The sequence below is a fragment of the Odocoileus virginianus genome, chromosome 17 (assembly GCF_023699985.2).
Source record: "Odocoileus virginianus isolate 20LAN1187 ecotype Illinois chromosome 17, Ovbor_1.2, whole genome shotgun sequence".
Lineage (NCBI taxonomy): Eukaryota > Metazoa > Chordata > Mammalia > Artiodactyla > Cervidae > Odocoileus > Odocoileus virginianus.
Window position 1 is genome coordinate 31448288 of NC_069690.1, and position 20348 is coordinate 31468635.

The 20348-nt window shown below is 43.8% G+C and overlaps 1 protein-coding gene and 1 non-coding gene across 2 annotated transcripts; one reads left to right on the plus strand and one right to left on the minus strand.

The window, feature by feature from the left end:
* Positions 1–1475: 1475 nt before the first annotated feature.
* On the minus strand, positions 1476–1582 carry LOC139039358 (U6 spliceosomal RNA). The gene has a single exon (XR_011492664.1). It is a non-coding gene; the product is annotated as a U6 spliceosomal RNA (small nuclear RNA).
* A 5187-nt stretch (positions 1583–6769) lies between these two features.
* Positions 6770–18794, plus strand: ZNF286A (zinc finger protein 286A). The gene is made up of 5 exons (XM_070479149.1): positions 6770–7274; positions 8407–8495; positions 12123–12237; positions 13297–13389; positions 17544–18794. The coding sequence occupies exons 1-5, from the start codon at positions 7043–7045 to the stop codon at positions 18773–18775; spliced, it is 1761 nt and encodes a 586-aa protein (XP_070335250.1). The 5' UTR covers positions 6770–7042; the 3' UTR covers positions 18776–18794.
* Positions 18795–20348: the final 1554 nt, after the last annotated feature.

The window sequence follows — 20348 nt, forward strand, 5'->3', positions numbered from 1 at the left end:
AACCCTATATGCAAAACAGAAAAAGAGACACAGATGTATAGAACAGACTTTTGGACTCTGTGGGAGAAGGCGAGGGTGGGATGTTTCAAGAGAACAGCATTGAAACATGTATATTATCTAGGGTGAAACAGATCACCAGCCCAGGTTGGATGCATGAGACAAGTGCTTGGGCCTGGTGCACTGGGAAGACCCAGAGGGATCAGGTGGAGAGGGAGGTGGGAGGGGGGACCGGGATGGGGAATACATGTAAATCCATGGCTGATTCATGTCAATGTATGACAAAACCCACTGCAATGTTGTAAAGTAATTAGCCTCCAACTAATAAAAATAAATGAAAAAAAAAATAAATAAATAAAGCACATGGTAGCTCAAGAGGACTTGTAAAGATATCCAGAGTATAATGTTGAGGAAAAAAGTGAGTTGTAAAACAAAACAAACAGTACGATACTGGTGACATATGTGTGTGTACATACACATATAAACATACACATACACACATACATGAGGAAAGATTCAGATTCAAACTCAATTCTTTTTTATTTTTGGCTGTGCTATTTTATTTTTATTTTATCTTTGTTGCTGTGCACAGGCTTTCTCTAGTTGTGGTGAGCAAGGGCTAGTCTCTAATTGTGGTGTGCGGGCTTCTCAGTGCAGTGACTTCTCTTGTTGCAGAGCATGGGTTTAGTTGCCCTGCGCCTGAGATCTTCCCCGACTAGGGATGGAACCTGTGTCCCCCACACTGGCAACTGGATTCTTTTTTTTTTTTTTCATTTATTTTTATTAGTTGGAGGCTAATTACTTTACAACATTGCAGTGGGTTTTGTCATACATTGACATGAATCAGCCATGGATTTACATGTATTCCCCATCCCGGTCCCCCCTCCCACCTCCCTCTCCACCTGATCCCTCTGGGTCTTCCCAGTGCACCAGGCCCAAGCACTTGTCTCATGCATCCAACCTGGGCTGGTGATCTGTTTCACCCTAGATAATATACATGTTTCGATGCTGTTCTCTTGAAACATCCCACCCTCGCCTTCTCCCACAGAGTCCAAAAGTCTGTTCTATACATCTGTGTCTCTTTTTCTGTTTTGCATATAGGGTTATTGTTACCATCTTTCTAAATTCCATATATATGTGTTAGTATACTGTAATGGTCTTTATCTTTCTGGCTTACTTCACTCTGTATAATGGGCTCCAGTTTCATCCATCTCATTAGAACTGATTCAAATGAATTCTTTTTAATGGCTGAGTAACATTCCATGGTGTATATGTACCACAGCTTCCTTATCCGTTCGTCTGCTGATGGGCATCTAGGTTGCTTCCATGTCCTGGCTATTATAAACAGTGCTGCGATGAACATTGGGGTGTACGTGTCTCTTTCAGATCTGGTTTCCTCGGTGTGTATGCCCAGAAGTGGGATTGCTGGGTCATATGGCAGTTCTATTTCCAGTTTTTTAAGAAATCTCCACACTGTTAAAAATATGGAACGCTTCATGAATTTGCGTGTCATCCTTGTGCAGGGGCCATGCTAATCTTCTCTGTATCGTTCCAATTTTAGTATATGTGCTGCCAAAGCGAGCACTGGCAGCTGGATTCTTAACCACTGAACCACCAGGGAAGTCCCAAACTCATTTCTTTAAGGGTAAGACTTGCAGGGGAACAGAGGAACCCTTATATTGTACTTTAAGATCCCCTGGAGAAGGGCATGGCAACACACTCCAGTATTCTTGCCTGGAGAACTCCATGGACAGAGGAGCCTGGTGAGCTGTACAGTCCGTGGGGTTGCAGAGTCAGACACAACTGAGCCCCAGGAGAATGCACCTGGGGCTTGCAAGCGCTTGTGATCGAACATCTTAGCAGCAGGCATGACTGCCATCTGGTGGCCATGTGCTGCCATGGCATGTCACCAACCTGAGGGTTTCTCCGCCTCGAGCTGTTGCCATTGTCGGGGGATGGGGGGCTGTTTCGTGCACACTATGGGAGGTTCAGCAGCACCCCATGGAAACCAGCACCTTCTGGAGACGAGTGACACTCTCTCCCCAAGTGGTGACAGAGAAAATGTCTCCAGACACTGGCAACTGTCCCCTCTGGGGGCAAAATCACCCCTGGCTGAGAACCTAAGAGTCTCGTGAATGCAAAGTAAATAACTAAACTCTGTTTGTTCATTCACTCATAAACAGCTCACATTAGGCAAAGGTTTTCGTTCCTAACATCAGCTGGAAGGAGTGAGCTCTTGGCCAGGGTCACTCACTCAACAGTGCTTTTCACAGCTTTACGAGATTCTGAGCTTTCAATTCAGGAACAAGAAAATCCATTCTTATCCAGTGACTCCCAGCTGCCTCAGGCAGAAGGAACAAGCATGGTGACTCCCGGCACACACACACACCCCCACGCTCGGCTCAGATCCTGCAGAGGGAACTCACAGCGGACCACGCTGCAGCCTCATCACGGCACTTCAGCCAGCGACTGCCACATCACCCAGACAGGAAGCTGCCGTACCCCTTGGACTTGAGTCTCCTCCCCCCCACCTAGAGCTGAAGTCGGGGTGAAGTGGCACTGACAAGGGGGATCCTCCTTGAGAACCCTCTTTGACCCCCGAAAACCTGAGACTCCACTCACTCACAGAGAGAAACCAGGTTCTAGGTGGCACTAGCAGAGGTCCAGGAAGTACGCTCAGTCCCAGCCAGTCTGGGGAGTCCCCCCTGCCCCCCAAACACACACACACACACCCCTAGAGACACCAGATGGCTGGGTGCTACTGGTACTGGCAGGGAGGTGCCACCACACAAAGCACTCTCCCCAGGAGGTGCCTCTTCCTCATGGGCAGACGACCCCCTACCCACCCAGTTGCATTCCCTTTCCACCCACTCAGGCCGTATCGGCAGAGACCAGGTAGAGCTCCAACAGCACCAGATCAACCAAGCTGACCAAAATAGCACCACAAAGGCTCTGAAGATTAAATTGCCATTGAAACCAGGGCCCACAAAACTACACCAAGACCTACTATAAACAGGGTGACGATGCCCTAAAACAGAAGATTTAAATAGTGCCTTCACTTACATGATTCTTAAGTAACATGTAAAACCCTAGACTGAAAGCTTTATCTTTTACAATTTGAAAAGGTCATTTTCTTTTTGTAGTCAGTGCTACTGACAAGTCAGATTTACTCAGTCAATTATTATTCATTGAGGGGCCACAAAATGCCAGGAACTGGGTTTTTTCCATTTTTTTTTTAATTTAATTTTGGCTGTGCTGGGTCTTCATTGCTGCCCACCGGCTTTTCTCTAGTTGTGATGAGTGGAAGCTACTCTGTAGTTGCGCTGTGTGGGCATTTGACTGGGGTGGCTTCTATTGTGGAGCACGGGCTCCAGAGCACAGGCTTCAGTAGTTGTAGCACCTGTCCTACAGGCATGTGGAATCTTCCCAGACCAGGGGTCAAACCACTGTCCCCGACATCGGCAGATGGAGTCTTAACCACTGGACCATCAGGGCAATCCCAGGCACTGCTTTTAGCACTCATTGAACAAAACAAATCATTCTTTTTTTTTGTCTTGTAAGTGATCCATGTTTAGTCTCTGGAGGTTGTCAGAAGTTCTTCTTTGCTATTCATTGTTGGAGGAAGTCAACAAGAGGATGTGACCATTGGTTGACCCAAGAGCTGTTGTTTAGTTGCTACTGCTGCTGCTGCTGCTGCTGCTAAGTCACTTCAGTCGTGTCCAACTCTGTGCGACCCCATAGACGGCAGCCCACCAGGCTCCCCCGTCCCTGGGATTCTCCAGGCAAGAACACTGGAGTGGGTTGCCAGTTCCTTCTCCAATGAATGAAAGTGAGAAGTGAAAGTGAAGATGCTCAGGCGTGTCCGACTCTTAGCGACCCCATGGACTGCAGCCTACTAGGCTCCTCTGTCCATGGGATTTTCCAGGCAAGAGTACTGGAGTGGGTTGCCATTGCCGTCTCCATGTTTAGTTGCTAGTTGTATCCAACTCTTTGCCACCCTGTGGACTGTAGCCTGTCAGGCTCCTCTGTCCATGGGATTTCCCAGGCAAGAGTACTGGAGTGGGTTGCCAGTTCCTTCTCCAGGGGATCTTCTCCACTCAGGAATCGAATTTGAGTGTCTTGCATCTCCTGCACTGGTTGGTGGGCTCTTTACTAGCTGAGCCATCAGGGAAGTCAGAGGAAACTGAGTGATTTTCAAAGCAGAGAATCTATGGTGTTAAAACATGGTCAAGACCACTCCCCGTTTATCACCCTCTTCCTACCAGGTGATCTTATGTAATAATAAATCTATTTTTACCTCTGTTTTGCAGTAATCACCTGGCTGACTGCATGTATGTTCCTGCATGCGCATACATATTTGGGTGTTCATGTGGATCAGGGTGGGACAAAGGTGAATAAAACCCTTGGAGGTGGAGCTGCTTGTATCTGTTAGCATCCACTCCTCTCCCAGCCCAGCTGTAAGGTTACCCTGTGCTATGGTGAGTTGACAAAGATTTCCCCAGAGTGATGTCAGAGAGAGTAGAAAGGAGCACACAAGACATCAGAAAGCACCCCCACTCCCAGAGCACACCCCTGAGTCCCCTCGTGGCATCTGGTGCTTTTCATCGCTGCTACCATTCCATCCCCATCTAGACACATGCGCACACACACCCTAGGGCAGACTGTAGCCATCTGTCTCTCAGAAGGTCTCCAATCCATTTTTCATTAGTTTCTTAACTCAACAACCTCCCTCCTTCCAGAGGCACCCAGGTTGGGTTTGGGACAAGGACCTAGCCATTTACATTAGGATGCTGTGTTAGTTACCATTTTCTGTCTAACAATATTACTACATACTTGGTGGCTGAAAATATCACACATTCGTTATCTCACAGTATCTGTGTATGAAGGTCCAGGCAGAGCTTAGCTGGGTCCTTGCAGCGGGCTGTCAAGGTGTCAGCCAAGACTGTTTCTCATGTGAAGACTCTACTAGGGTTGATCCACTTCCAAGCATCTGGGGGTTGTTGGCAAGGGTTAGTCCTCATCTGTCTTTCTGGGCTGACAGTTTCTTGTCTTGGGGATTTCCCCAATATCATACTTGTTTCACCAATGCCAGCAAGGAGGATTCTCCTAGCAAAACAAGCATTAGAATCATGTCACCTTTGTTGCATTTTATAGGTTAAAAGTAAGTCACAAGTCCACTCAAGGTCAGGGAGCAGGTAACACAAAGGTGTGAATACCATCAGGCTCAGATCATGGGAACCACTTTGGAAAATGGGAACTGGATAAGGAGTACCTTCTTCTTTTTGCCGTGTCTCATTGATTGCAGGATCTTACTCCCCCTACCAGGGACTGAATCTGCGCTCACTGCAATGGAGGTGAGGAGTCTTAACCACTGGACTGCCAGGGAAATCCCAGGGGGTGCTTTATGGCAAGAACTAAAAATCTTTTCCCCCAAAGTTTTTTAAAACCATTGAAGGGTTTTAAGCAGGAATGTAACATCTTATTCTTACTTTAGAATGATCACCAGCCAGACATGTGGCTAACAAACTGGTGGGAAAGCAAACTTGACTTACAGAAATCAGCTAGGAGGCTGGTACCATACCACCAGAGAAATGTCGGTGTCTAGAACTAAGGTAATGGGGCTTCCCTGGTGGCTTAGATGTTAAAGAAACCGCCTGCAATGCAGGAGACCCAAGTTTGATCCCTGGGTCAGGAAGATCCCCTGGAGAAGGGAATGGATACCCACACCACTATTACACTAAGGTAATACTGAAGGGAAAAGAGAAACACGAACAAACTGGAGAATGATTTAAAGAATACAGTGAATAGGACTTGGTGATGAATAAGCAGTGAGAGTTGAGGATATTCCGGTTCTGGCTTTTGCAAATGATTTGTAAGCAGTGATATTATTCACTGAGAAGAAGAGGGACAGTGTAGACAAAAATTAATGTTTGAGGTGGGTAGATTTGTCCAATAGCTGAAAGTCAAAGTCGCTCAGTTGTGTCTGACTCTGCGATCCCATGGACTATGTCCTTGGAATTCTCTAGGCCAGAACACTGGAGCGGGTAGCCTTTCCCTTCTCAGGGGGATCATCCCAATCCAGGGATCAAACCCAGGTCTCCCGCATGGCAGGCAGATTCTTTACCAACTGAGCTATCAGGGAAGCCCATTAACAGGATTAGAAACTAATAGTGCTCCCTTGAGAGAACACCTCCTTTGATAAATTTAATTTTTATGCTTTCAGAGAACCTGTTGCTCAAATCTGTTGAGCCAGTTGAAACTGGCTGAATCTTTTCAACTCACCCATCTCACATGGGTGAATTTTCAGTATTACAAGTAGTCTACGAACGCATGCACCTCGGTCTGCAAATACACCTTTCACACTGTTCGACAGCAAAGGATGAGTTTAGGAGAAAGCAGACGAATGTGGGGAGAGCCAAGTACTGTGAACATCTTACACTAGAGTGTGTTAAGCAGGACGCCTCAGCAGCGCCACGTGCAGACAGAGCGCGGGACTTGCAGTATCGCGGATCTTCCGTTCACTCTCTTGCGTGTCCGCGGGATCCCGCACGAGCTAAGCGCCCGCTACTCTCGCGAGAGGGAGGCAGCCCGCGGCTCCTAGGATTCCCCCAACCACGCCACGCGTTCTCCCACCTGCTAAGGAGCGGGAGTCTGGCCGCGCCCGGGGCCTTCTGGGAGTCGTAGTTCCGGGGCCGAACGAGGCCCGCCAGCCTAACCCCCTGCTCTTGCGCATGCGCGGCCCCGCTGGCCAAAGAAGTTCATAGCCTTTGTGAGGCGGTGGTGGGGGGTGAGTTGTGGCTCAGGTGCCGGTTCTCTCTCTCGGCCTCGGCAGTGCCCCAGGGCAGTTGTCTGCAACCGATCCGGGCTGGAGTGCTCGCTGGAGGAAGGGGCGTCGAGGGCAGGAACGAGGCCCGGGGGCGCGGGATGGGCGGACGGCTGGGGGGCTTGGTCTGCGCGGCGGCCCCTTGGCGGCGGCCGGGGCGCTGGTGCTCCGGCCGCGCGGTTCCCGAGCGGCAGCACCAGGCGCGAGCGCCCAGCCTCAGGGATGCTTGTCCCGGCTTTCCAGGTACTAGCTTCGAGGGCCGAGCCGGCTCGGGACGGAGCGAAGCCTTTTGGAGGAGCCCCCCGAGGGGCGGCGGGAAGGAGGACCACGAGGCCTCGGGGCTTCCCGCCCCTCCGCCCCGAGAGGGCTGCGCTGGGGGGAGAGCAGAACCTTCAGGGCCGGGAGGAGGCGGTGACCATGGAGACTGATGTGGCCGAAACGCCCGGGAAGAGAGGTGAGACGGGCGGGTCTGGACTTGTGCTGGGGGCCGGGCCCGAATCCTTCCTGATGAACGGGAGTCAGTGTTGTCCGGCTCCTTTGTCTGGGGACGGACGGGCTCTTCGAGTGAGAGTGGAGAGCTTGCTGTGGGATCCCCCCTCTTCCCACTCCAGCTGGGTGCACAGCAAAGCCTCCCTCAAAATGTGAGCGAAATGTTATTAATAGCTGCTGAGGCTTGGGCATAGCCTCTCACTTTGTCTCACAGCTTCTTCTCCTGGGTGGTTATACCATCCTAGCCTCATCAATGGGTCCGACGATTTAGCTTTTTGGTTGGCAAAAATATCTTACACATCTTCCCAGTTGGCTCAATGGTAAAGAACCCGCCTGCTAATGCAGGAGACACAGGAGAGAAAGGATCAATCCCTGAGTCTGGAAGATCCCCTGGGGAAGGAAATAGCAACCCACTTCAGTATTCTTGTCTGGGAAATCCCATAGACAGAGGGGCCTGGCGGGCTACAGTCCATGGGGTCGCAGAAAGTTGGACCCGACTGAGCACGCATGCATTTTCCACACCTGTTTTTCCACTTTGCACAAAAACTCTTTGATTTCAGTAGAGCAGATCCTTTGTCTTACAGAGGAGACACGAGGCATAGGAGTCAGTGACTGGCTTCCAGTTCTCCTAGATCAAGGCTTTCTTGGTTTGCCCTGTGACCTACATCAGATCCACGCCCCTCCCCCACCCCTGCTTGTTGGATTTTGAGGTTCTACCCCAGTCTCAAGTAATGATAATTATTTGGAGGTGGGATCCAGCAGTCCACCTTTGGACTAAGGTTGCAGGGTGATTTCTTTCAGAGCTGTTGAGCCTGTTTTTCCCATATTAATTTAATGTAGATTAAGCCTGGTGGGGGAGGGGGTGCGTCGGGGACTTTAATTTCCAGGCTCAGGGGGTGCCATCTTCCAGGATCTGTTAGGGTAGCAGCAACTGAATGAATTGAAACGCCGAAGAGCAGCGTTCCTGAGTTATTTCCAGATTGGGACCCCTTCAGTAGCAGTGTCTGTAAGGAGCACCAGTAGTACAGTGGCAGGAGTTGCAAATCTGCATCACAAGATACATTTGGGTCCTGTCATGACTGCTTTCTTGCCTTTAGCTCTGCCTCCCCAGGATTCTCCCTTTTCCCAAGAAGACTGCACAGAAGAGGGAGAAGTGGCAGCTTTGCGCCTCACGGCCAGGTCTCAGGTGAGTGAAAGTCTCTGCTGATTATTGAAATTCACCTTATTTCTCAGATTGTGGACACACTCTCTTCTGTTTGAAGTGGCGTTTCTGTGTCCCGCTAGAGCCCATCTGCAGAGCTGAGTTCTGATTCGAAGAGATGGCTCGAGTGACTAGTGAATTTGGTGGGAAATGTTATCTACTTCACAGGATCTTGTGCATCTAGTTTTATCACTCAGCAGACATGGAAAGAGCTTTGTCCTTCTTTAATGTGGCAGCTAATTTCTGTGCCTGGTATTTGGAAATGATTTTAAAAGATAGTGTGGTGCACTCTTCTTAAAATGTATGTTTCAGTAGAGGGAAACAGCATACACATGACTGTTAAGTAGGAATTTAAGAAAGCACCTTAAGTGCTGGAGTGAATTATGAACATAATTATTCAGATAGTTCAAAGAAGTACTGGAAAAGGAAGCCTATAGAAGGATTCTAATCAGCTCTCCAAGATGATGAATGCTCAGGTATTTTAGAGGTGACATGTTATCAAGTTGCAGCTTGCTTTCCAATCTCTCCCTTCCCCAAGGGCTGGTATTAAGAATTGTTAATAATGGGACTTCACTGGCAGTCCAGTGGTTGAGACTGTGCTTCCACTACAGGAGGCTGGAGTTCAGTCCCTAGCCCGTGAACTAAGATCCCTCATCCCTGTGGTGTGGCCAAGTATATATATATTAAAAGAGTTGTTGGATTTAAGTGGTAGTTGTAGTATATGGGTGATTGGTATAATAGTCTTTCAACTTTCTTTGCATGTCCAAAAACTTTTAATTTTTATTAAACTTGGGTAGGAGAAAAGAGTTCTCCCTGATTGTGTGTCACACATCTCCCTGATGTGTGTCATACCACAACCCAGAGATTCCTCCACTAGCCTCTCTCTTGGCTGCTTTAATCCAGAGTGTGAAAAGCAGGCCTGGCACTTTGCTACCGGTTATCAGAGTGATTTCTCAGGATCCTTGAGTACTTGGTGGTGTCCGTTGGTTTCTTGAATGTCTTACATGAATATTGAAGATTCTATCACTCAAGAAGCCTTTTAAGTTGCAGCTAATGAAAACTCAATTCAAACTGGCCCAAGCAAGTTTATTGACAATTATAAGGGAAAATCCAAGTCTGGCAAATATTAAGTTCAGACAGTGACATTAGAACCTGTTTTCTCCATTTCAGTCACCTTTTCTTTTCTCTCTGTGTGTTTTGCATTCAGTCTTTTCTTCTAGTGCAGGCTGGCCCCTAACAAATTTAGGCTTACATCTTCCCATGTTGAAAATCAGAGGAAAAAAACATCCTCCCTTCTGGTCGTTCCAGATTCCAGAAGAACTAAAAGTTAACTCTAATGGGTATTATACCCTTCCTTGGACCATTATTTGCCATATCTGACTGTGATGATCAGAGTACAGAATAGACCTGAGCACACACATGTAAACCTGTATCCCACCCGTGGGTTAGAGGTGGAGCTGGTACTGCCAGAACTGCGTGGACTAAAAGTGGCCAGGCATGGCAGCCAGAGGACAGTCAGGGTATAAGCACCAGAAGAAGGGTGAATGCTTAATACATTTCAACAAGAGACTAGTTTCAAGAGTTGTTACAGCTTCAGGATGGATTAAACCTTTTATGGAAATTTTGAAAATTCTCTCTGTGTCCTTTTTGTATTGCATTAGATTTTGTTTGATGCTAATATTGCAGCTGTCTTTCTTATTAGAATTTGCCTGGGCTGTGAATCTTTTACTTATCAGATTTTGTTTTTTAATGTTTTAAAATTTTGCTTACAGTACAGGTGAAAGGCACAGACATATATAGATATAAAAGTATATTATACATACTAACCTCACCAAGTTCAGTTTGCTACCTCTCCCTACTAAGGATATTTTTCCATATGTTTTCGTTGAACTTGAACTACTGAATTCAGACATGTAGTATACTATGTTTCCTTCCATTTCCCCACCCACCCGCCCAGTCCCCAACTTTGGGGGTTTTGTCTGGATCTCTTTTTCTGTAAAGAGGATGTGTCTGTTTTAAGAAATCTTTTTATAAGGGAAATGAATTTATTCATATTAGTATAATTACTTGTGTGTTTCACATTTTTGTTGCTGTGTTATTTTTGTAATTCTGTTTGTTATGCTTTCTCCGTCTATATTTTTTTCTGCCTTTTGTGCAGTAGTTTGCGTTTTTTTTTTTTTTTTTTCTGTTTTTTTTTTGGTTTGTTTTTCTGATTTTTTTTTTTTAATGGTTTGGAAGTTAATTTCCACTGTCAGTTTAGCTATAGATAGGCAGATTGGAGGATCAAAGTCATTTTTTTTCATAGTATCTTATCTCCTTAATAGCTGATTAATGATTTTTACATTTTCTAAGGATGATTCCTATATTTTTTTAGGTCTCTAAGATTAGTTCCATTTTGGGAAACTTTATTTGAAATAATTTGAGACTTATGTAGCAAGTGGTAGAAAGATTTCTCATATATGTACTTCATTTAGATTCTCCAGGATTTAAGATTTCACTTCTTTTATTATTTTCTTTTTCCAGAATCAGGAAGTTGATGTTGTTATAGTACTATAACATACTGCTCTTATTCATGTTTCCCAGTCCCTTATTTTTCTTGATTTTCTTCCCCTTAATTTCTGCTTTTATCCTGTAATTCCTTCTGTTTTCCCTCGTTCTGTCTCTAATTTGACTTGATACTTTGTTCACTTAATTATAGTAATTTTTTAATGAAATGGAAGTGTTTCTTCTGAGTACAATTTTAGCCTTATGACATTGATTTTTGCCTTTTATTTCATTATTGTTTTGAAATTTTAATATTTTTTAATTAATTTTTTCAATTACCATCAGTTATTGCTTTTTAATTTCTGTTTGGAATTTATTAGCATTTACTTTGTTACTTTTGCAAGTGCTTTATGAATATTTAAATAGAGTTGTTTTCTATCAAGTTATAGCATTTGGTATATTTATTTCAACAACCTGGAATATCATTCCCATTCTCTATCACTTAAAGAGAAACATTCAGTACTGGTATGTGTCTTTTTCCAGTGAGTTTTTGTATTTTGAGTGTTAGATAAACTCAGTCCTACATATGAACATTTGCATTTTATATCTCTACTCTTTCTTAATCTATTGCTGTCATTTTCCAGTTTAATGCTTTTTGCTTTGAATTGATTCCATGCTTCACTGAATTTGATGCCCGTCTGTTCCACAGCTTGTCCAGTCACAAGCTCTGTGTAAATTATCTTTCAAGTTTTTTATTGAGGACTCAGAAGGAGAATTATACAGATGTGCTTTTTGTCTCTGCCTATATTTCATTTACTTTGCCAAACTGTTTTGTTGATTCAGTGGATCCTGTTCTAACTCTTTATTCCCCAGAAAAAATGATAGTCTCTCAGTGCAGAAACCATGATCTTCTTTGATTCTCATGTTGGATCTTGGACAGTGTGCCTGGCACATAATTGTTACCCAGCGACTTCACATGGAAAGTCCAGAACACATGAGAATGCTTGTCTCTCACTGTAGTCATTCCCCCTGTTGAGTACGTCTACGTGCTTACCCCAGGGCCAGCAGAAACTGAGAGGGAGGCTGCAGAGAGACGAATGGTGAACAGAAGTATGTTTTGTATCTTAGGCATCAGTGACCTTCAAGGATGTGGCCATGGACTTTACCCCAGAGGAGTGGGGGAGGCTGGATCCTGCCCAGAGGGACGTGATGCTGGAGAACTACAGGAACCTGGTCTCACTCTGTAAGGACAGACTCTCGCTGTGACTCCTGACCTGCTTATGGGGACCTCACTGTTTTATTGACGTGAAGTAGCTTAACAAAGCCAGAAATTATGTAAAGTGTTGGTCCCTTTGGGCCCAGAGACAATCTGTTGATGCTGTAAGGTCTTGGTGAAATGTCTGGGCTTGTTTTCTTTTATTAGGAGTCTTTGGATTCAGGTGACAGAAACTGAATTCACACTAGCTTGAAAGGGAATCGGGTACGGTGTCAGGAGTTTCTTTTATCTGCTTATTTTTTAATGACATGCCATAGGTTTGCCTGAATCTCCTTGTGGGCAGAGATGGCCTTTGGCCTCTCTAGGATTACATCGTTCTTCCCAGTTACAGAGCTGAGGAAAGAAAGAGGGCTTCTGTCCTGGGAGTTTCAGCAGATAGGTTCATGTGTCCATCATGAGACAGTTACTCAAGCCAGGGAAATAGTGAACGCTCTGGCCAGTTTGGATCCTGTGTCCACCTCTGTGTGGTATGCTTGTGTGCAAGTATGTGCATGCACACACATGCATGCACATGTACGTGTTTCTATGAGGAGTCGAAGGAACTATCTTAGCTCCTCCCAAATTATGTAATAAATTCCATAAGAAAGTGGGTTCTAGTAACTAAAGAAGAAAGAAAGGAAAACATCAAAAACAACTAATCATAGACTCATAGACCCCCAGGCTCATGGTGCTGCTGCAGGGGTCCCACTTCACCCAGCTCTTTCCCTGAGCTGAGGACTGATGAGCAGTATCTCCCTGGGACTCCCGTAATAAACAAGTGAGAAATTCTTTTTTTTTTTTTTTCCATTTTTTACAGGCTAAATGTTTGTCTTTTCAAATGCGTGTGACTCTTTACTGTGCCCAGACTCTTGCTGCGCATGTTTTAAGCTTCATTTATAGGCTTCCACCTCCGTTATTCCAGAACTTCCTATTGTGTCTTGTCTTTGTGGATCCAGGGGTTGGGCCTGTGCTCTGGGACAGAGCTTTATACCCATCACCAAGAGCTAAGTTCCTTTTTTTTTTTTTTTTAATTTTTCTAATGAGCAGGGCTTCCAGTTTCCAAACCTGAGAACCACAGTTTGGAGAATGGAAAAGAACAACTGCTGCTTGAGAGAAAAGCCCCCAAAAGCAGCTGCTCAGGTGAGTCAGATAGATGGGGGTCTTCAGAAAGAACAGTCCCATGGGATGCTAAAAAAGTCAGGACTTCCTGGTGGTCCAGTAGTTAAGACTCCTTGCTTACAGTGCAGGAACCACGGGTTCAATCACTAGTCAAGGTACTAAGATCCCACATGCTGTCTCTACTTGCTTATGTCAGAGATGCGAAAGTACAACATGTTGAAAACTGAATGCCTCGTATGTGCCCAAATTCTCCATCCCCCTAACAGGATCCTCTTCCAATAATTGTATTAATGATACTCGCTGCTTATCAAATTGTACATGTCAGAAATCTGAACAATCTTTACATAACCCCTTCACCTTTATCCAGTTCGTCCTTGTGTTTATCTGATCACCATTAACATCCCTCTGTCTCCCTTTCATCTGAGGTCATCTCCCTGACTCCACTCTTACCCCTGTAAACTCCATTCTTCATGTGGCAGTGAGTGATGTTTTCAAAATGCAAGTCTGATGGCATCACCCTTTTGCTTAGGGCTGGTCCGTGGCTTCCCATTGCTCTTAGGATGACAGCCAAAATCCTCAAGGCCTACAGACACTTGTAAAATCTGTCCCTCACTCATAATATCCAGCCCTGCTTCATACCTACTTTCCCTCCGATTTTGTACCTTATCTTAGCAACTCTTAATGGTTTTAGCATCATTGAACCTATTTAACTCCCCAAATTGTTGAGAATCCTAGCAAGCTTTTGTTTATGTGGGTTATATCTACCAGTAGTTACCATATTAGAAATTAAAAGTGAGAAAGATTTTAAACTATTGTATGATTAATTTAGAAATAACAATTATAAACCCATCACATGTTAACACAAATAACACAATTTAAATAAAAATTATTTCTCTACAACAGAAATTTATTGAAAAGAATGGCATTGTTTTACATTTTTGCAGGTCTTTTTGTATATGGCTAATAGAGGACAGCTTTATAATTACATTTGCTTCTGAATGCAGCTTGATGTGATGCATTGTTTTGGTTGGCCTGTATGAAGAATATTGCTTCACACCAATATTTAGTTGGAAGAAGTGGGAGTGTTTTATAGCCTTTTCAGATAATTTTGGCTTTTCTCCTGATTATACACCAAAATTGGGCAAGTAGTAGTTTCCTAAAGGTTAGGTGCAGGTACATCTGAAACCATATCTTTGAACTTTTCATACTCTTAAAATCTATTGATCTTTTGGAAAATTTTGGTTTACCAAGTTAGGCAGATCTTCCAAATATTGACACATTATGCAGTATTTTAAAAGCACAATTTTCAGTATCACCCCTGACCTTATCAGAAAAGCCTTTAAGTATTAGGAAACTATCAAGCTCTCGGTGGGAGGTAAAAGTTTTCCAAAATTCTAATTTCTGCCTAAAAGCTCACATTTTTTCAAATACTGTCAGTCATTTTCTTTGAAATGGTAGGCTTATCTTTTTTTCAGTTTTGAAAGAATATCTGCCAGATACCCAACATAGATAACATAGTTGTCAGTCATTCTTTCAAGTATAAGTGCTAGTCTATTTAAAAAAGAAAAACTGACTGCTTCCACAATGGATGGTTTGCCTCAAGACAAGCACCATATTTTGATATGAGTGGACTTGCATTATGAATATTTCCTATTTCATCATCTAGAATGTTAAAAGGGTGTGTAGTCAAAGTTTAATAAATTAAAATTAATAAATTAATAATGTTTCCTATTGTTTCCACAATGAAACTGGCTTTTTCTTTTTTTTTTTTTTTTTGTTAACTGAGAGTACACAGCAGGGGAAAATGTAACAGCTACTAGTATATCTGGTGTTTGTCCTGATTTGTGCATAAGTGGTGGGCAGTTTCACCACCATTACTTTTACAACATAAATGTTGCAAGACAAACGTCAAGACAGTGAAAAAGGCCAATAAGATCCAAGTATTATTTTGAAAACAGTTTTGAACCTTGAGACTCCCAGAGGTCCACAGACCACATTTTGAAATCACTGCCCATACTAGCATTACATCAATTTATATTTTACAAACAACTTACATAGCACCTATGCTGTATCAGGGTCCTCAGTGTTTTATAAATATCCTCATTTAATGTTCCTTGAGGTAGGTGTTGTTTTTATTCTTCATGAAGCAGGTACTGTTTTTGCTCCATCTTACAGGTAAGGAAGCTAAAGTAGAAAAGTTAAATACCTTGGGCCAGGTCACATGGCTGGAAGTGGCAGAGCTGGTTTTAAATTCAGACGTTCTGATTTCAGAGTCCATGCTCTCAACTGCTGTGCTCTTCCTAAGTACTGCTTCTCACCTTGGGGCTTCTGTACATATCATTTCCTCTACCTGGAAGGCTCACTTCTGCATCTGTACCTGTTACCTAGAACACTCACCCGGACCCCAACTCCACTTGGATTTCAGCTCAGTGATTTACCATCTCAGGGAGGACTCCCCCACCCCCACCCCCCTGGATTCCCCTTATAATCTTTCACAGCATCATTTGCCTTTTATTTCTTACTACGGTGCATTTTTTATATGTATTCATGGATGTCAGACTAAATTTTTTTCTCCCCTTGTGTACATAGGGACTGTTTGTTTTTCCCCAGAGCCTAGCATACCTAATAGATAATCATTGAATGAATGGATAGACGAGTAGATAAATGAACAGAGTTCATCTGACTATGTGGAATGAGGGACAGGTCTAACTTGTCTTCTGAGTGTTTAATAAGTCACAGGACCATTTGCTTTAAAAACCAATTATCTTTAGTTCACTGACTGAAATTCCACCTTTGTATTGTCCTTAATTCCTTTTTATACTTGACTGTTTCTGAAATTGCTCTTCTGTTTCATTTTCTGTTGTTTGTTGTTGTTTAGTTGCTAAATCATCTCTCTTTTGCGACCCCATTAACCCACCATGCTTCTTTGTCCATGGGCTTTCTCAGGCAAGAATACTGGAGTAGATTGCCATTTACTCCTCCAGGAGATCTTCCCAACCCAGGGATTGAACCCGTGTCTCCTTCATTTCAGACAGATTCTTCACCACTGGGCCATCTGGGAAGTCCACCTATCCAGCTACCAGACTTTTTTCCTACCAGACCTTTTTTTAGGCAACCAAGAATTTATCTAGTCAAATGGATTTCACTGAACTACTTATTTATTCTTTGGAACTATACTCTTTATAAATTATCTTAGCTTTATAATTTCATATTCAACACAAAAATTCTGATAGATATATAGTAGATATATTCAGAGAGGTTGGCTACTGCCCCTGCTGTCTTGTATTCTGGTGCTCTTTCTGTGGGTAATCTTACTTAATAGTATTTCATGTATCTGTCCTTGATTTTGGAAAATGTAACCAAATGTGTCGATAATATCTATATCTCTCAAAGTAGCAAACCAAACACAACACACTCCTTTCCAGTTTGCTGGGGTTTCTTAAGTCTATTTAATGTATCCTGAAGATCACCTCCTAGCAATTATGTAGTGATCATTCTCCTATTTTTTTAAGTTGCACATATTCCATTGTGTGTATACACCATGATTTAATCAGTTCTCTATAGAATATTTGAGATGTTACCAGTTTTGCTACCTCAATTAGTGTTGTAATGTGTAGCCTTGTGCAGGTATAATTTAATATATTTGCCATTATATCTTAGGGAAGTCATAGATTTTTGAATGGGGATATTATAAACGCATTCTTAGGGGATATTTTCCAACTGAAAATGGAGTGCATAGTAGGATTGAGTAGGGCTGGGTGTCTGGAAACTTAGAAGTCATCACTGTGCCTGCACCAAGGTGGTGACTGCCTGGCTGTTTCTGATAGACAGCACTTGGTGTTCTCTGAGAGGTTGTTCCTCCCCTGTCTTGATCTGGGATACTCATTTCCTGCTCATCCAGCAATATAGCACTTCCTCTCCATCCTTCCTCTTGTCTTTCTGGTCATCTTTTGCCCTATTCTGCCTCCTGGGTCAGATGGTGTACTGATTTATCTGCATACTCTGCACATTCGTTCCCCTCCATTTGCTTCTCTTTGCAAATCATCTTCCAGGAGTCAAATCTACTTCCTCATTGAAGCCATGCTTTTCACCTTCATTAACTCTGACCTGTTACAGAACTGCCATTTTGTCAAACTCAGAGGACGAAGGAAATTTGCATTTCCAATTTCTTTCAGACTCGGAGACTAGTCCCAGAAGCAAGGATTCAACTTCAGTGCAAGATTTTTCCAAAGAAGAATCATGCCAGGTTGCAGTCATAGACAGACTGACAAGGGACAGTGTCTGTGACTCCAGCACAGAAACAACTCTCGACTGTGAAGGGTGGTTGGAGAATCAGCAGGGAAGTCAGGAGAGACACTGGAGAGGAATGTTCACCCACATGAATTCACTCCCAGAAGAGAGAGCCCCTGAGCATGATGTTTACTGGAAAAACCTAGGCCAGAAGTCAGTCCTTCTCACTCAAGACAGAGTTCCCAAAGGACCCTATGCCTTCCACACCCTTGAAAAAAGACTGAAACAGAAATCTACCTTAATGAAAAAGCAGAGGACCTATAAAGAAAAGAAACCTCATAAATGCAATGACTGTGGTGAACTCTTCACTTACCACTCAGTGCTCATTCGACACCAGAGGGTCCATACAGGGGAGAAGCCCTACAGCTGTGCAGACTGTGGGAAATCTTTCAGCCACAGGGCTAATTTAACCAAACATCAGAGAACTCACACAAGAATTCTCTTCGAGTGCAGTGAGTGCAAAAAAGCCTTCACCGAAAGTGCATCCCTTGCCATTCATCAGAGGATTCACATCGGAGAGAGACCATATGAGTGCGGCGAGTGTGGGAAAGGCTTTAATCGAAGCACCCACCTTGTGCAGCACCAGCTGATCCACACGGGGGTGAAGCCCTATGAATGTAACGAGTGTGATAAAGCCTTCATTCATTCCTCAGCGCTCATTAAACATCAAAGAACTCACACTGGAGAGAAACCTTACAAATGCCAGGAGTGTGGGAAAGCCTTTAGCCACTGCTCATCACTTACCAAACATCAGAGGGTTCACACCGGAGAAAAACCCTATGAGTGCAGCGAATGTGGGAAGACCTTCAGTCAGAGCACACATCTTGTCCAGCATCAGAGGATTCACACGGGAGAGAAACCCTACGAGTGTCACGAGTGTGGGAAAACCTTCAGCCGAAGCTCCAATTTCGCTAAACATCAAAGAATTCATATTGGCAAGAAACCATACAAATGTAACGAGTGCAGCAAAGCCTTCATTCATTCATCAGCCCTTATTCAACACCAGAGAACTCATACTGGGGAGAAACCCTACAGGTGTAACGAGTGTGGGAAGAGCTTTAAGTGCAGTTCGTCCCTCATCAGACATCAGAGGATTCACATGGAAGAGCAGCCCTGAAAAATGACTTGAGTGCAAAGGAATGTAAGTTGGTGTTATTGCATGTTAAATACCTGAATGGTTTAGGAAGAAGACCCAAAAAATGCTGCCTGAGAAACAGTTCTGTGTGCATCTAATTCTACTCACGTAATACAATAGTTTTGAGCCATAAGCAGAATGTTTCTTCTATCCATTGATTTGATCATTTTGAATGCTTCCAGCCAGAAATCTCAAAGGTTGATCCCTAAACCACCACCCCGCTACCCACAATGCTATTTTTTAGAAATTCAGAAAGTCCTTGGGAGTGGGTAGCAATACAGTCATTGTGAAGTCCAGTTCCCCCTCTTTGTCACGCCAAAGCCTGCTACTGCATCTCACTGTGTAAGGACATCCTTATCTTGTAGGTGAGGCTGAGGGTTCGTATCCTCACTTATCAGGAAGACACAGAGCTGTTTATTTTCAAATCCAAAGTGGACACCCAGCTATCTGGAGAATGTCATTTCTTTTACATTAACTATAAAAATTTAAAAATTAGAGTTGAAATACACTCTGGCTTCCCTCCCAGCCCCAAAGGCCGCTGTCTCAATTGATGAACAAATGGGGTCTGAGTTACGCCCACATGGATTAGGCTGACACTTAGATGGTTATTACCCCTCTGCTGGGTACATCCTCACTGCACACTTCCTTGAAAGTGACCTTGAGATAGGGAAAGAGTTGGAACCTTAACTATAGTTTTTTTTCAGGTCCCTCTTTCCTTATCTTTGACACTGAATAAATCCTTGGTTTTCTGTAACCACAGAATTAGGGAGATTTCACTCCTTTACCTCATTCTGCTCTGTGTAAAGTAAGTTTTGTCACTTTGAGAAAAAGCCCCTGGGATATGGAGAGTCTAGAAAGTTGACTGATTCACTGTGCTGTTCCATTTAGAGTCCCAGGCAAGAAGAAGACCTGGAGCAGCTCTGAGGCACAAGAAATATATCCTCAGACCTCACATTATGCACATTTTTGGTCATCGATCTCCTGTGTATTGGTCTTTGTTGTATCGCAGAGCCCTGGAGAAGGTAGAAAAGGCACAGAGCCACACTGATCTTGACATAAGTTTCGTGGGTGACCAAAGACCTTGTAGTGGGATGGAAACACAAAAGCAAGAGTTCAAATAAATATTTAGCAGGCCTCCACACAAAAGTCTTGTTATAGACTTTTTATTTTATTGTTACAGAGACTAACAAACTGTGAAAAGAAGATTATAGAAAAGAGAGAGGAAACAGTTGCAGATTTCCTCTTCTCCTAAATCCTGTCCTTGATGAACACTCAACAGCCAGCCCATGCTTTTCCCCTCCACATTATCCCCATTACTCCTTACAGTTCTCATTGTTCCCTCCGTATACCTTAGTTCTATCATTGAGGAAAAGGAGAGGAAGAGTTTAAAGTGGGGGTAATAGAAATCAAGGTCAGGTCTAAAGCCAGCAATAATGGAAACCAAAGCAATAGGAAATAGAGTGTAAAGGACTAAGGACAGGCTTTGAAAAGAATTTAAAAAAAAAAAATCTTTCAAAGAGGTGGAACTCTTGAGAGACGAAACTAGGAGAATGGC